Raw genomic sequence first — 16,867 nt, 5'->3', positions numbered from 1 at the left:
ATGTAAGCAGGGTGACAGCAGCTACCAGCATGAGATTTCAGGAGTTACTGAAATTCGTGCTAGTTGGTTGAGGCGAGGGGGGCGACACATCTAAATCTCAAGCCTAGATGCTCAACAAATCTCACACTAGCGAATCAATCTTCGAAAAATTATCTTTCATTTCTCGCATCTACTTGCATCGCGCATCATCTTTTTGCAGGAAATCTTCAGAATCGTCATCAATCTTCTTTCTATCTACTCAACGTGCGCGCAGCTAGCCACAGCAAAACACAATCTTTTGTGCATCGTAGATAGAGTCGTCCCCCTCGGGTTGAGGTGGTTGAGCTAGTGAACCAGCGTATATGTAAACACCCCATTATAATGATTTTCAATGTTGAGAGCCTAAGCAATAACTTCGTTAGCATTTAGGCGAAGACAACAAATCAAGAAGACTGGCAACTCTTTCATTTTCTTCGACGAACACTATGAGACAGGTACAATCGCGTCATCTGCCGCTCAAAGGTAAATGCTTCGAACGAATTTGATAGCAAAGATTACAACCTCTGAAGAATGGTTTGTATATTTGTTCATTTTTCTATGCATTGCTTCCACCTTCACTCAAGCGCAGCGCTATTGTATCTGTCGCAAAGTTGCCAGTCTTCTTGGTATGATGTCTTCGAGTTAGGGTAGGAGAGGGAGTTGGAAATTTGTATAGTACTTACAAAAGAAGGAAAAATTTACTGCTTTCCGCTTGTGACAGCTATAAATGTGACCTTTCACATTTATATTTAAAATTCCTTCACTTATCCAATGGACATGCACTAAATCATGTCCAAAACATCCATATTTATGGCGATGGAAAAACATATATATATATATAGAAAAAACATGACGTGGAGAGGGGCTGACAAAATTGAATAAGCAAGCACTAAGGAGAAAATAAATTTCACTTGTTTGGCCGTATCTCAACATTTTCTATGAACTTCTTCGTTTTCAGAAAAAAAACAAAAAAAAAATAATTGGGATATTGTAAATAGACGAAATTTCTCGAAATTCCGTTAACATTGAAAAATTTAACTCAAAATTGCTCTGCTCTAAGCGAAACGAAATGGAACAAAAAACAAGCGAAACAGCTTCAAAATATTCCGTGAAATTCCACGGAATTCCGTTTCGAAGCGAAATAAACGGAATAATTCGATTTATCGCATACCCTTAATTGCTACCCCATTTACTGACTGAACTAAGGGAGGCCCTGATCCAACATTGATTATGTATTTAATTCCAATGGAGCTCTTCACAGGATAAAGTGAGAAGCTTTTCACACTGATTAAAATTATTCAAAAACAACCCTTCAACATGGATGTACTTTCGCTTGAAGCACATTGTTTGCCGGCGTTTTTCGTGTTTTGTTTCTGCATTTTTCATCCAAACCAAAGACAAAAAATAACACCCCAATCGTCGCAGACGCAGTCTACGTTTGTTATGTTATGATCATAAAATTCACGTGGTATCTCGGTTATGCGTCCTTGGTTGCGAAGCTACGGTGCATGGCTATGGAAGCGCGCGGTCAACATCCGTTCGTAATGTTGACAAACGTAAATGTGAGTGCCCTCTGTCAGGAGCCGGCATTCGGGCGGCGCAGGCGTTCCACGGCGCCTGAATTTAGACGGAGGGAACTCATTGTTGGATTCGCTGGCAGATCGTCATTCGTGTCACAGGCAAGCTAGCGTCCAGTCCGTGTTTTTCGCAGTCTGATACGTTTTCCCCTTCCCTTGGACTGAAAATTTTCAATCTTGTGGGTGGAGCGTGAGGTGAAGATTTTTTTTTCGCTTTAGTCAGGTCTTTGTTCTGGTACATATCGAAGGATAATTACAATAGTGTTTTTCACTATCCCGTCGCAATATCAGATGGGTGTGGGATCAAGAAAAATGTCTATCCCATCGCTGTGAAGTGTGAAGCATGCATTCCATTATCGGAGGATTTTCTTTAATGCGAAATAGCGAGCTAATGTCGTAATCGATAGAAGAAGAAGTAAATTGCGGCGTAATCGATTAGTGCGATTGTTAAAAGGAAATTTTTCAGTGCCGGAGCTGCAAGGAAATTTGAATTTTCACTTCCACCCTCCAGGTTCTTACGTTCAGAGGTGTTGCGTGCAAAGTTGATTTTCTTGGCATCGCGTGAAAACCAGAAAACAAGCTATTTGATGCTCGAAGTGCGGAGGAAGTTTTAACAGACCTAGTGGCGTTCTGACGTAAGGTCTGTAAAAGCAATAAAGGAAGATAATCGGTTTCGGTGAGTTTTTGTTGTTGTAGTTACGAATATGGTTGCATAAATTTCGAACCACGGTTAAAAAATTGGCACTGCGTGGGTGGAAGGCGTTTGTGCTAAGAGTGCATATATTAAGGTGGAAAGGGGCCACGCTAACACTTTGATAAGTGGGTGAAGGATAAACGTTAGCAGGCAGAAGATTAGTGAAACATGAGTGAGTGATTAATGTTCTGTTTTAGGTATTCGAATAAGCTGCTGAGGTTATCACTGAAAATACGACCGGGAAACCATCAACGGAAAACGAAAAATAAAAGTGAAACACAAATAAATGAGATTCAACATTTTTCCATATTTGTGGATGGGTGTTTAAATAAATATGCACAGGAATTAGATATCCAGTTTCTGCCTACGATCCAATTACCAACCTAGAAACGGGGTCGAGCTCTTACCGTTTGCGTGTGTGTAAGTAGGAAAAGCTGTGCCGTTGTGTATTTGAACAAGTTCGTCGCGTGTGTGGCACGCTATCACCATGGATCAACATCCGCTTCTACTAGCGAGCGAAAACATCCACGACAGCGGCATCATCGAGGATGCCCATCAGGAATCGGAGGACACTGGAAATGAGGAGTACGGTGACGAGAGCAATTTGGAGTCCAATTTGCGTCGCCGAAAGGGAAAAATCATCTCGTGCGTTGAAAATGGTAAGCAGACTATCCTAGTGCCTAGATATGGTCCGTCAGTGCAGTCATCAGGTACCTAGTAATGTTCTCTTCTCATAAAGTGGTCTATTTTTCCTTGCTGTTCGTATCCTTCCGGTTTGACTTCCGACAGACCAATTGACTCATATTATTGAGTTTAGGTTGACAGCAAAAACAGTATTTGCTGTAGGAGAGATGGGGTTAAAACGGGCTGGCCGAGTAAAACGGATAGGTACTTGTTTCGTCGGAAAAACGTTAACTATCACTATGGACAGTGGCGTAATGTCGCGAAATTGGTTGAAAATGACGAGAGCCAATCAAGAACGCTCTTTTTTTCTAGCGATATGCAAGTCATTGTTTTTTTTTCCAATGACGATGAAGTATGTTGAGTCTGGTCTAGATATTATCGATCTGATTTTACATCTATATTTTTTATGTCAAATTGACAAAAAACGCATGTATCATTTAAGTATTTCGTACCAAAAAATAATGTGGAGTAGAAATGTTTCTGAAAATGTTATTTGCATTTATTTTTTAAGAAAAATAAAAAAATAACTACAGTGCATTATTAATATTTTGTGAGTTGAAATATTGCCTCGGAATCGCCGCGAAGTTTCATGTTGTTCACATTTCTCAACCGCGAAGTGTTGCTTGTTTTGCCGGAAATTTCCACTGTCCCTAAATATCACTGTTTTGATCTTAACTCTTATAGACGAGTGCACACCGATGGATTTGAGTACAGTCACTATATTCATAGTCTGGTGGAGACAGTGACCGGAGCCGATTCGACCTCGACCTGTCTTTTGCGGGAGCCAATCGAGCATGACTGTTTATTTTTAAATCAAAGTGGTGGAAGTATTGTGATCGTGACGATAATTAAATCGAACAAAAATTATATCAATTCAGGTGCTAATTTATCAATGCGTTTCTAAATGCTTTTTTTTTTGTTTTTCATGGAGAACGGTAGACGGCTAGTGCGTAGACGATAAATAATATACTTTTTGATAGATAGATTTCGGACGGATGGAATAGTAATTTTACAGGAATGCGTTGAAAGGTTCTTTTAACAGATTTTCTCCTATTTCGTAAAAAAATGTGTACATATAGAAAGAAAAGTTGTTGAATATTACATCCAAAGAGCTGCACAGAGGTCATTCCGCTGGTTGTGTAATATATATCTGAGTACTGCAAACTAATTCAAAATGCTTGTCATCTGGGAGCCGAGTCAAACTGTCAAACAGGAGCCGAACATTCAAAAGAGCTCAGAAGTCACGTAGGTAGTTGCTGTTTGAACCACAAGTAAAGGTGTTACCACCTACTGAAAACAAATTAAGAATTATAATTATGAAACTGTCGAAACACCCACCTTAATAGGCGGATAATGTAAATCATCGAGCGTGATGCTCGAAAAAGTGTTTTTATTTGATATTGATAATGCCAAAACTGGGTTGCTGAAATAAGAATGTAATCAAACTTTATAAGAGTCATGTGAGCTTTGTGGGCAGGTGCACTCCCATCACCAATACGTTATTTCTGGAGTAGAGGAGGAGGAGCCAAGAGTTTATTTGACAGCATGTATATACAATTTCGTGAGCTGTTTCAGCAAAACAATTTGAAACTTCGGAAGATTTTGAAAAATAAAATCGGCTGATTTCGCAGTACTCAGATATATATTAAATTGTATGTACCGTAAGATTTGATAAAGAGAAACCAATCGTTGAGATATTGTCAAAAGTCCAACACTGCTTCTTGACGCCAAACTCGGCCTAGGGATTCTAAACTCGGCCTAACGCATTGAAACGCCAATGAATTCACTTCGGCCTATCGGATGAAGATAAAAATCGATTCGGTCGGAGCACTTCTTTTGTTTTTGGGAATAATGGGTGTAAACCTTCATATCACGCGTTCTCATTGACTTCGTTCCGTAGCTTATTAACTAAAGTATCGTACCAAACGCATAATTGACTTGTTAACTCTGAAATCATGGATTTATTTGAAGTTTTCTGATCGATAGGCCCAAAATGGGCGATTAGGCCGAAGTAGTTCTCTACCCTATACCGGTTTGGCGAACAAAATTGCATCCGTTGACATCATACATCAGTTTAAATTACGTTGATCGATATAACAATATTTTTGTTGTGAATTGATATTGATACTGCACAGATAAAATAAGATGTTGCGTGTAACGAAAACGTTCTGCAAAAGCTTGAGCATTTTCACTGGGTGCCAGATTATTATTGAAGAAATTAAAGTTGTCAGTTTGAAGGATATTATATCCGCCAGATAATTAATATAGTGACTATAGATTTGAGCTCACTCACTCGAGAAAAAGTGACACAAGCTGTGGGCAATGTTTACTAATCATGAACACTAAATCAGGCGTAACATTTGATAACGGCATAAAAGCTTTTGTAAACAAACTTTTTAAGGCCCTTTACACGCGAATCGAAGTACGCTCACGCAAACCAACAACATCATCGGATAGGGGCAACTCTCAACTTTCCGAAAGTGCTATTGGTTTGCATGGGCGTACTTTGGTTCGCATGTAAAGGGCCTTAAAAAGTTTGTTTACTAATGCTTTTGTGCCATTATCAAATGTTACGCCTGAAATATTCATTAATAATTGATCATGAACATTTAGTGTTCATTATTAGTAAACATTGTCCGCACCTTGTGTCACTTTTTCTCGAGTGGGTGAACTCAAATCCACCGTTGCACTCGTCTATTGCTACCTTATGACAAACGGAACATTCAGTGATTTTTAAAACTATCAAATAACTTAAAAATTAACAAAACATGTGACGTCATCACCAAAATACATTCTGATGTCATTTTTACGTAGTAGCACAGAGAACAGCCATCCAAGTCATATTCCTAACCTCCTCCCGGAGGCTTTTCGAATTCCTGGATGAACGGATGCAGGGTAAACAGTGTTCAAATCTTACTCAACCTCACTTAATCATTTGAAGATACGCCGCCAGTGAACTCAACAAAAGTCAGTTTTGCTCCTGACTACTATGCCCTCGACTATGCCCAGTTAAAATTGGAACGAAAAGCGGTTGTAGATCTACAGGAAACTGTAAAGGAACTTAGTTTTTTTTTCGAAAATAATGGTTCCGCGAAAACTCAATTGATTTTCGTTGCTTTGTCTTGTTTGTTTTGAACTAATTTGACAGTTCATTTGGATACACGGTCAATAAGATCACCCTAAATTTTAGTTCAGTTAATGAGTTATAATCGCAAAAAGTGATAACTCGAGTCGCACCATTCCGTATGGCAGCGCTAGTGTTTCTAACGTATTTTAATTTGAATTCTTACACATAATTTTTCGAAAAAATTGTTTAAGCTTGGATGTCTGTGCTCTGTTAAAGAGGATAAAAACTGTTATAATTAGGGTTTCCAAATTTTCCGGGAAGCAACGTTTATGTTAAAAATATTCGTTTTGACAAAAAAACGTAAATATTATTAGTAATTGACAACTACCTACCTATGTGAAGAAAAATAGGGGTTTTAATCTTATTTCCATCCTACTAAGCACAACCCGCACTTAACCTCTCTTTTTCGATCGGATATGAACCGAAAACGGCCATGATTCTGCCATAGATGACTTCCAAATTTATTTACCTTTCTATACGAACCGTTGGATTTGATAAAGAGTTACACATTATTGAGATATTGTTAGAAATCTAGATTCTTGATTCAAAATTCGTTATACATACGTGTTTCAATTCTGCCCTAACGCATTGAAACACCATTGTTTTAAAAAAGATGGGAAATAAATGAATAAAGATCTGTAGACATCAGGGTATCTAAATTCCAGCTATTTTTCGGGGTCGATTAAGGTTGGTCTGTGGGTGGGCGTCTTGGTTCGGGATCCGGGGGTTCCAGTTCAGTGGAATCGGGAAAACTTTGTGATATTGGCGTTGTTTTGTCGTTTCTGACGCTGGTCCTCATTCTAAATTTTGTGTCGGGGCAGGGGAAGCATCCGGAATGGATTCGGAATCTATTTCGGATTTTATTTTTTCTTTCGACGTCGGGCCTGGGTAAGAGTGATATGGGGATTGGCATCAGAAACGGCAGAGTGACGTTGACATTGTGGGGTTCTGCCGGTTTTGTCGTGCTGGAACTTTATTTGGACACTTGGTTTGGTAGGTTTCCGGATTCGGTTGAGTTCCGAGGAATAACTGGAGCAGCTGGAGCTAAATTCTGCTGAATGTAAACAAGAAGGAAAAAAGAAGGAAAGATACGCTAAAAATCGTTTATCCAAATTCCATGTTGTCGAATAAACATGCTTTTGAATTTAATTTGAACGTAGATCTTTTTGATTACTACATGTTTTCAATTTAATTTGAATTATTCACATGTTAAGAGAAGGAACATTTATATTTTTGATTTAAATGAACAAAATTCGTTTTCGTGTATAAGAGTTGAAAATGTTTTTGTTTTTGGAAAACAAAATCAGGGGAAAATTGTATTAAACGCGTCAGCGGGGTAGTGTGAGCAACAGCAATATTTCATGAACATTTCAAACATAAAGTTGTTTAAAGTAACACTTCCATTGCTAGACAGTCGAAACGGTTCATAATTCCGAACATTTCAATGACTAGCAAAATTCTTGAGTTATCAAAAAAGAAATGTGCAGTTGCATTTTTCGGAAAATTGTGAATATATGTGATTTCCACTAAGATGAAAGTGGAACTTAATCTAATCTAATCTAATCTAATCTAATACAAACGTAGCCAATACGAGAAAGTATCCTGGAAAATTATTAGGTTAGATGAAGCCTAATAATTTTTGTCAATATTGATGTTGATATCTCCGGAGTGATTTGAGATTTGGGCGTAATTGCTTTTGTAAACAAACACGTCAATTACTGATTTCTCTTGAATAAAAGCTCAATCTCACAAACAAACTATACCAAATGATAGAGGAATCATTCCTCTACCTCATAGTGTTATTACTTTTTGAGATTGAGCTTTTATTCGCGAGAAATCGGGGATTGACGTGTTTGTTTACAAATGCAATTATGCCCAAATCTCAAATCACTCCGGATCTGAGATATGATACAAACATCTAAACGGTCAGGCCTACTGCGTTGAGTTCACCGCAAAGATAATTCTTTGAAATGATTCGTTTTCAAATAAAAACATTAAAACAACGAAGCATTTCTTGAATCCTCAGGGGTGGAAGGATGCGTGAACAACCCAACATAACGCTCTGAGCTATATAAATGTTAGTCAATATATAATATGTCATGTAATAAATGGTATATAAAATGATAATAACGGAAAGGTCTCACTATATGAATCCAATGTATCCAGTAATCCTGTCCAGTTGGTTGTAAGCTACTGGTATAAAAACAATACAAAACCGAACGCGATCGTAGCATCTAAGTACTTCTTTGAACAGTTGACGAATCATTACCATATCATACACAGAACATATTATTTGGCCATTCCGCTCCCACCCTTGATTTGTTTTCCGTCGATGTTTAGCGTCGATCGTGCACAGTGGTACAAACGGCCAAATCCATGAACTTTTTTCATTGACACCTTTCACAGTGGTTTTTTCAGGGTGCTTCAGAAGAGTTTTTAAAGATGACAAGACCCATTGAATGAAGTTTAGTTTTAGTTCTGAACTTCACCACAGGTGGCGCTGCAAAATCTAGCTTTCAGCTTGACCAGATAGAGACATAAAATCTTCAGCTAAGTTGTAGATTGCTTCATATCTGAAAACTTTGTAGAAGACGTCATGTCTCTATCTACTTGTGATTTTGAGTTATGAAGCGTTTTTATAAAAGGGCCTCAAAAATTAAATTTTATGTAAATATTTCCGAAATTATTTGTTTTAGATGACTATAATGTTCTACAACTTTTCAATAATCTATAAAATACACCACTTTACTGAAGACAAAAAAAAATCTATCTGCAAAACAGAAATTGTTATAGGCAATATCAGCTCAAAAATAGCCAAATTGCAAGCATCCACAAACTTTAAAGAGGATAAAAGGGGCAGACGGCTCCTCAATATGATGAAAATATAGTGAAAATACTATCATTTCATCTAGTAGTCATCTGTATCCTGTTGTACCCATAGGCCCCAGATAACATTATATAATTTAGATATTTTATTCCATTGATTATTATTACATCTCATTTATTTTCATTTCCCTGATAAAGAATTTCCCGTCGAAATAATTATTTTAATATCAGTTTAAATCCTTGTTCAATTGAAATCACTACTTTCGTTTCCAGTGTCTTCCAGCTGGTGAATTGATTGTAGATCCAGCATATTTCTAGCATCCTCAACCAAATCCATCTCTCGCTTATCGCTAAAATCTCTTAAACTAGAAACGAATGGATCTGACGGTTCTAGGAGCCGATAAATCAAATCTTCATTCATTGTCGTCCTAGCTATCTTCCTGGTATGATCGATTCGGCACCTTTTAATATATGTTTATATTAGTTGATTAAATGCAATATTAATAGAAAATAAGTCTTTATAACGACTTTCTTGTGCCTCTTTCGACAATTGGCCTATTGGAACTAGAGACCTTTCCCAAAACTTTAGATCCGTGGATCAGAATTTTGTGAACAGTAACCGGCATATAATACAAGGGTATAATTCCACAAATTTCTCAGCAGTTACTCGGCAGTAGCAATCAAATTTGCTACTGCCGAGTTGCATGCCAGTTGCCAGAGTTTGGACGATTGCAGCACATCGTTGTATTAGCTCTAGATCAAGCCCGGTGATATCAGCTGACTTTTCTGGATTAAAAAAAAAAAAATTACGAGTGGAATTCCCATCATTTCTGTTTTAAACCTGTACTGAATTTGTTTCGTGTGAGCTTTCATTATGTAAAAATGTAGATCCCCAACAAACATTCGAAGCATCACAAGAACTTATTCAGGTAAACATATGGGTTTTCATATAAAAATGACTTATTCTGCATTTAATTAGCACAAATTCTTTAGTAATAAATGAACAATGTTAAGAATCCGTTAAAAATTGTCCAACTGCGAACATTTTAAAAATATGCTAAACGATGGGGTAAAATGGAGTGTGGTACTACCCTACCAGCTGTGCATTGTATTGTGTCCTATACATTATCAATAAATAATAGTAGTTCTACCTCCTCCATGGCAGGACGGTCAGTAATTCGATTGTGTTTTATTATTTCTAACCATCCGTAATACACAACGTAGGAAGAAGTTCTGCTCGTGCGCGATCATAATAGTGCCGTGACCAACCGTTCGATACCCGCGGGCCACAATCCGATGCGATTGTCTTTACCGTTCCAATCCGAAGATATATTCTTATATTATATTATATTATATTATAGTTATATTCCCTCCCAGCTGCGATGGTGTGGCCACAAAGGTAGCCATCTGGCATAGCATGTGTAGTTCTTGACTCACCGTGGACTGCAAGGGTCTTGGTCAAGAAGCATGCTCATTTCAATGGCGAGTGCGTTTACCAGATTCTCGCGTAGTTTTCGTGATCACTATAGTGCTATCAGCTGTACGGGAGAACAATACATCGGATCTACAACAGAATGATAACAGCAGAAACCATTTCAACCCATCTTGCATGCGCTACAGCACTGATTCATCGACGATACGATACGACTATTGTGACCGGCAATCGATTCACCAAATGTTTAGAATAGTTGTAGTTTTCTATGTCTTGTGTGAAATAAAACCGTTGGTTTTGGAGGGAGTATGTTTGTGCAAACGTCCACTACGTGTGGTACTACCCTACCAGCTGTGTATTGTATTGTGTCCTATACATTATCAATAAATAATAGTAGTTCTACCTCCGCCATGGCAGGACGGTCAGTAATTCGATCTGTTTTATTATTTCTAACCATCCGTAGGAAGAAGTTCTGCTCGTGCGCGATCAGACAGTTATATGAGCGTTAATTCTTGGAAATATGATAATATGAAATGTTATTTTATTTTTAATGTACGTGTTTCATATGAAGATAATATGTACATAACTAACAAGTTGAAATTTCGCGATATTTATGAGTAATAAATCATTTCCAAGGAAATCAGGCTCAATAAGCTGAGTCCTAAATCCCTTTCGAACGAAATATCTAAATTATGTAAGTTACGAAAACCGCGCGAATTCCGAAAGCCGTGCTAGACAACCGAAGCGAGAAAAAAAGGCTTATTATCATTTAAAGAGTGCCACCAAAATAAATGTGATAGCAAGTTGATTAATTTTGGTTTCCTCCCTAGATATTCTACTTATTTACTACTGAGCTTTGTATCAAGATTTCGCGACCGCACCGAACAAATTCTATACTACATAAGCTCAAAAGCGTTTGACAAGCTCTACCGAATTGCGTATCACTTCTGCGTAAGCTCCGAAGACGTAGGCGCGCTGAATCCGACAGTTAAAGATCACATTGAGGGCATTCAAGCTGAATGTAACAAATATATTAAATGGAGGATACTTATAAACAGGAAATCCAAACTTTGCCTGACGAATAAACTTCTAATATTTAAACAAGTTTTTAGACCGACCATGCTTTACGCTGTGCCAATATGGTCTTGTTGTTGAACTACCAGGAAAAAAGCACTTCAAAGGATTCAGAACAAAGTTCTGAAAATGATTTTGAAGTTGCCTCCCTGGTACAGTACTACCGAGGTACATAGAATTTCGAATGTTGAGACTTTAGAACAAATGTCCAACAAAATAATTAATAATTTCAGGCAAAACTCATTGCAATCCTCAATTGCAACGATTAATTCCCTTTATACTTAGATAAGATTTAGTTTTAGTTTTTAGTTTTAAGATATCAATTGTTATACTGACATGCAGGTTAAAAAACCTGTTTAAAATACTGAATTGCCAAGACATGAACAATGTAAAAACACTTAGATATATATCATAACAATTAAGGCTGGTACGTTACTGCAGTAACTGGAGCACCTAGGTTAAAATGAAATGTAATTTATTTTGAATTTGGAACAAATAAAGAGTTAAAACAAAAAATGTTTTACATTGTTTCCTGAGTAATACTTCAATGAAAACAACAATGATAGCTTGTCACGCAAATAGAAGGAGCACCGTTGGGCACTTTCTGAAATATTTAAATAGTATAATTCCCTTGCAAACCCAAATAAATCTATCTGCGTAAAAATAAATAAAATAAGAGTGATTTGCGGCAAAACCCGCCAGTATCACACCCAACGTCAGTGCCTATACGTAAGCGTACTACGACGCGGCTCTCAATCAAAGGAGTAACACGTGTGATACTATCACTGCTAGACTAGATGTTTGGTTCTCTCATGCAGTGGTTTATCAGAGAGGGGAAGCTTAGTAATCCCCATTGCCTGCCCATGGCGCCATTCTATCGTGGCATGAGCCAGCAACGCCGGCCATAAACCTACCGTCTCCAACACTCCACTATAAAGCATGAAATTAAGCCCCAATTAAGCACCAACACCAAGGTGCAAAAACTAGCCAAGGGGAGGGAATTCAACAAGAAAGCATTTTTGGTTTTATATTAAAACACAGATCCAAGCCAAATGTGAATCGGAAAAGCTCGACCTTCTCCGATGTGCATGTAAGTTTGCATAATTGTTTGTCTGGCCATTTTGAACATTGTAAAATATTCAAAATGGCATCTTTGATTTTTTTTTTAAATCTCATGCTACAGTTCTGATCGAAATGGCGTCGGAGACAGGAACAGGATAGTAGACTGTTGTAAGCATTTTACTGTTTTGAAGCTTAACGACCGTAGGAATTGTACACCGAAATTTACTTCACATCACCGCTAGAGGAAAATAATTTTTTGACAAGCATTAAATATAGTTTTTGTGGATTTGACCAAAACCCGTTTATTCAATACAATACTTGCGATATTGCTCATAAAATTGAAATTCCCTATTTGCTGTACTGTATAGAGTTCCAGTTTCATTGACGTATACTGAAAAAATTCCACACATTTTTATTGATGAATTTCCATGTCAAATTCCACATGATTTTCATGTGATCACACATAAACAGACCTAACTCAGAAGGACACATGAAATTTATGTGTCAAATGAATAGTATGTGTGGTCACACATGGCTTTTATGTGTACACATATTAAGTATGTATCCGACACATAGATATCATTTGTTGATCAAATTGCAAAAAATCATGTGTGGGACGCATAAAAACAATCTTTGAAATTTTATTACGTTTTATGGGAGCTGATATTTATGCTCTTGAAATTTCGAGGTGATTGTAAGATCAATCAGGAATAAGGTTTCTACACGTTTCTACAGCGCTTCACCTTAAATGTATGAACGGTAGACACAGCCACTACGTCTTCACCTAAAATGTCTTCGGTGTTTATGGATAGCCCCTTATATAGTTTTATTAACGCGGTACGAACTAACAGAGGTATACTGGGTATACTGTGCACTGTCTCTTGTAACACGCTACTGTGTCACCGTTTGTTTGTTATGATGTGAACATATCGATTTTTGTTGTGGCTTACTTTTTGGAGCATTGTTCTTATGTAATCTTTATACCAATTTCTTCTACAACTCCCCACGGCACGGTGTGATGCGGCGATGGGTCACCATTGGTATACATTTGGCCCCATCGACGGTTTACAGCCAAATAAGTTTGTGTGCTGTCGGTACACACTTATAGCATTCTTATGTCCCCATCATCCCCAGCCCTTCTATGGAGCTCAGTCGAAGGTGAGTGGCACTCACTGGATAATATCTTTAGCTTCACTTTTCATCTCACGCTAGTATCCGACCGACACGAGTGTCACACCGACGAGGCACGAAGCGTGAACTAATGGTTCGTGATACGAAAAGTCTGTGCGAAGTATAGAATATCCAATGTGGAAAATGACAACATATTTCGTTTTACCGCTGGTTAGAGGAATCTTTTTTGACTGGATGTGCAGCACCCTCCTCAGGATCTGTTTCGTCCTTCTTTCATTTTGGTTCATTCTTCTTGGCAAAATCCGTTCCGATGATAGGTCTCTTGGTGTGACGCGTCTGCCTTTCTCTCGATTTGTTTTGAAATCAGTTTTTCCTTTGAGAGTTTTTCATCCACTGCTTTTAGGTAGGTACACGGAGTAGGACCGTGATCGTTTCAATGTGCTGACGAGAAATTTAATAAAAATAAATTGGATGTTTTCGTTTTTAATTTGGCAATCTTGCTGAGCTTCTTTATTTCATCCATTATAGTTTAAACGGTTTAGCTTTTGACAATGGAGAGGATACATGTTTGTGGATTTGTGTTAATTGATCATTAGTACATTACATTGATGGATTTGTAGGTATTCACGCACTAGAGTTAAGGTGTTTTGAGAAAGTTTTTCGTTTTTTTTTCTTATACTTACTAAGACATTTTATGTCATTCATGACTCATGACTTGTGTGGGATGATATTAGAACTGGTGAACTTTAGCATAAGAAACATGATAACTCCCATATAAACTTGTGCCAGTGCACTATGTGATCGCAACCAGGATCGAACCTCAAACTTCATTATAAAAAAAAAAATGTTTTCGAAATAATGAAATCATTGGATCTTGTAATGATATTTTGTACTAGTAAATTACAAGAAAAGGTTGTAAAGTATGTGTTGACACATAAAACCTGTCCATTTCGCTTTCAGTGAGTCACAATTAGTGATTTTATGATTCGTGTACAATCTCCTCTTAAATTACAAGTAAAAAATATCATTGTAACATCTAGTTATTTAGTAATTCCAAATACATTTTTTATAGCGAAGTGAGTGAAAGCAACCCTGCGCAATCTAATGAGATAACATTTTAGAAAGATTGATCAGGACCTGATTTGGAATCGATTTAACTGGATGGAGCAAAATCGATATTTTGAATCATACTAATACACAGAGCACCAGCATCTGTCTCGAAATGGGCTACAATGATCTTTTTCAATATTTAATACAAGATCACCATATCATCAGCGTGAGACTAGGAACTATTCACAGGAAACGTGGAGGTTTATTTGCAAAGGGCACTCAAGAATTCAAATAAATTAAAATTTAGAGTAGATCAACTATAAATTGTAGTGCTGCTATATAATGTGGAGTTGTCTGTGGAGTAATGTCTCTTCTCAGAATTAGAGTAATGCTCAGAATTGGATTCATTTGGAATTATTCTCGGAATGTCATTTTTTTCGGAAAATTGTTTTTTGTTAGCGATTTCTTAAACAGCTTCTCAATTCGTTGGTTGACTTTGTAACTTTGGAAATGCTAACGGTGTAGTACTTTACGTGGAGTACTTTACGTGTAAGATCTAGAAGCGATATGAAATTCACGAAGATTTCTTATGGGATTAATGCCCGTTATAACGGTAAAAAAATAAGATTTTTCGTAGATTCGAGGATCTTCTGGGCGAAGATGGGGTATACGTGGGCGAAGATTATCAGACCTCACGGTTTCGTGGAGTCTTTATTAAGTACATAAAATACGATTCCTCCAGCGAACAGATACTTAATCTTCGACGTTTTCAATCTTTTCTGCTTCAAGCGTCCCTGCCTGGTAAACTGCTCTACCACTGCCTGAAACGTTTTTCCGAAAATGTACACGAAGCAGATGAACTGGTTGGATTTATTGAAGAACGTGCCTTCCCCCACATGTAAAAGCTCGCACATTCCATTACACCTTCTAACACAATTTGAACAGGAGGAAGGAAAGACCATCGCCTTGTCGTCGTCCTTTGCTTGTTGAAACTCTGTGGGTGTAAAGATTTCGCATACTTATTTTCTTCCAAAATCGGTGCATGCCAAACTCGAAGCATGTCAAAATAGATATCCATCTGTAATTGTTTTCCTAGAAAAAAAAAACTAGACAACCTTTTGAAAATGGTGGAGCTTTTAAAAATAAAATATAATTAAAAATGACAAGACCTACAAAAACTCAAACTAATTTTGCTGTATTTTCTCACCAAAACATAAACGTATTAAAACGAATTCTTTGTCTATCTATACATAGCTTCAAACTTAATTTTCTTGAAATGAAACATACGCACTACAAAATACTACTGATTTCGAGTTGCCGATAATAGAATAGCTGGTTAACACGCATATCAAATGCAAAGACAATAGTTACTCTCACATGAGAAGTTTGGAGCGTTTTTTAAAACCTTTTCTACCCGTTGCTGACAATTCTGTCGATTAGAATGGATAGAATATCAAGCAGCAGATAAATGTAATTAAACAAACACGTCATAGGGGAAAAGTTGGCTTCGGCAATACCTTAACCTATTATCGTCAGGGGGGTAAACAAAGTCCTAGAGCACTCAAATTTGGCTAATAGTTGCTCTGAAACACAATGTATCCACATGCCAAAATTGAGCTCTTAATTACGTTGTTTACCCCCCTGACGATAATAGGTTAAGGTATTGCCGAAGCCAACTTTTCCCCTATATGTATGTGCGTGAAGTTGAGAAATTTGCTAAATAGAATCACCGACAAACCGACATGAATGACCATAACAAAAACAATAAAATTTCTGACCATATCACACTACTGACATCTGGCTCCATGTTCGCGGGAAATATTTAGCTAAGCCATGAACCCACATGCAAAAGTTATGAATTAGTTCGTGTCTGATCCATTCTGGACAAATTATTTTCATCTAGATCAAAACATCCAGTTCGGATCACTGTACATTTAAATCGGCCGTTTATGATTTTCGGACAAAAGTCAGAATTAAGTGTCATGTCTGTTTGTCGGTGATAGAAGTGTAGACACTTAGATTGACGAGAATACGTAATTTTCCCTTATTATATGAGCTTTCATGTTCACTCGGCTGTCGACAGAAGCAGACTACTCTCAATGTGTGTCACGCGATCGTCTGTTTACTCGGCAGCAACCATTGTGTGGTCCTCCTCATTGTTCTTCATCAGAAGTTCTTTCAGTCGATGCGTC

General features: G+C 37.5%; 1 protein-coding gene across 2 annotated transcripts in view; it reads left to right on the top strand.

The window, feature by feature from the left end:
* Positions 1–1,702: 1,702 nt before the first annotated feature.
* Positions 1,703–16,867, top strand: part of wwk (white walker) — a 76,162-nt gene continuing 60,997 nt past the window's right edge. For both annotated transcript variants that reach the window (XM_065228171.1, XM_065228170.1), the window contains exon 1: positions 1,703–2,948. In XM_065228171.1, the coding sequence (XP_065084243.1) occupies positions 2,777–2,948 (172 nt within the window). In that variant the 5' untranslated portion in view covers positions 1,703–2,776. The remainder of the gene's footprint in view (positions 2,949–16,867) is intronic.

This window comes from Ochlerotatus camptorhynchus, unplaced genomic scaffold, assembly GCF_037179485.1.
Source record: "Ochlerotatus camptorhynchus isolate MF236.1 unplaced genomic scaffold, CSIRO-AGI_Acam_v1.1 ptg000284l, whole genome shotgun sequence".
Taxonomy (NCBI): Eukaryota; Metazoa; Arthropoda; class Insecta; order Diptera; family Culicidae; genus Ochlerotatus; species Ochlerotatus camptorhynchus.
Note: the sequence above shows the minus strand (reverse complement) of the source record. Positions and strands in the feature narration are given on the sequence as shown.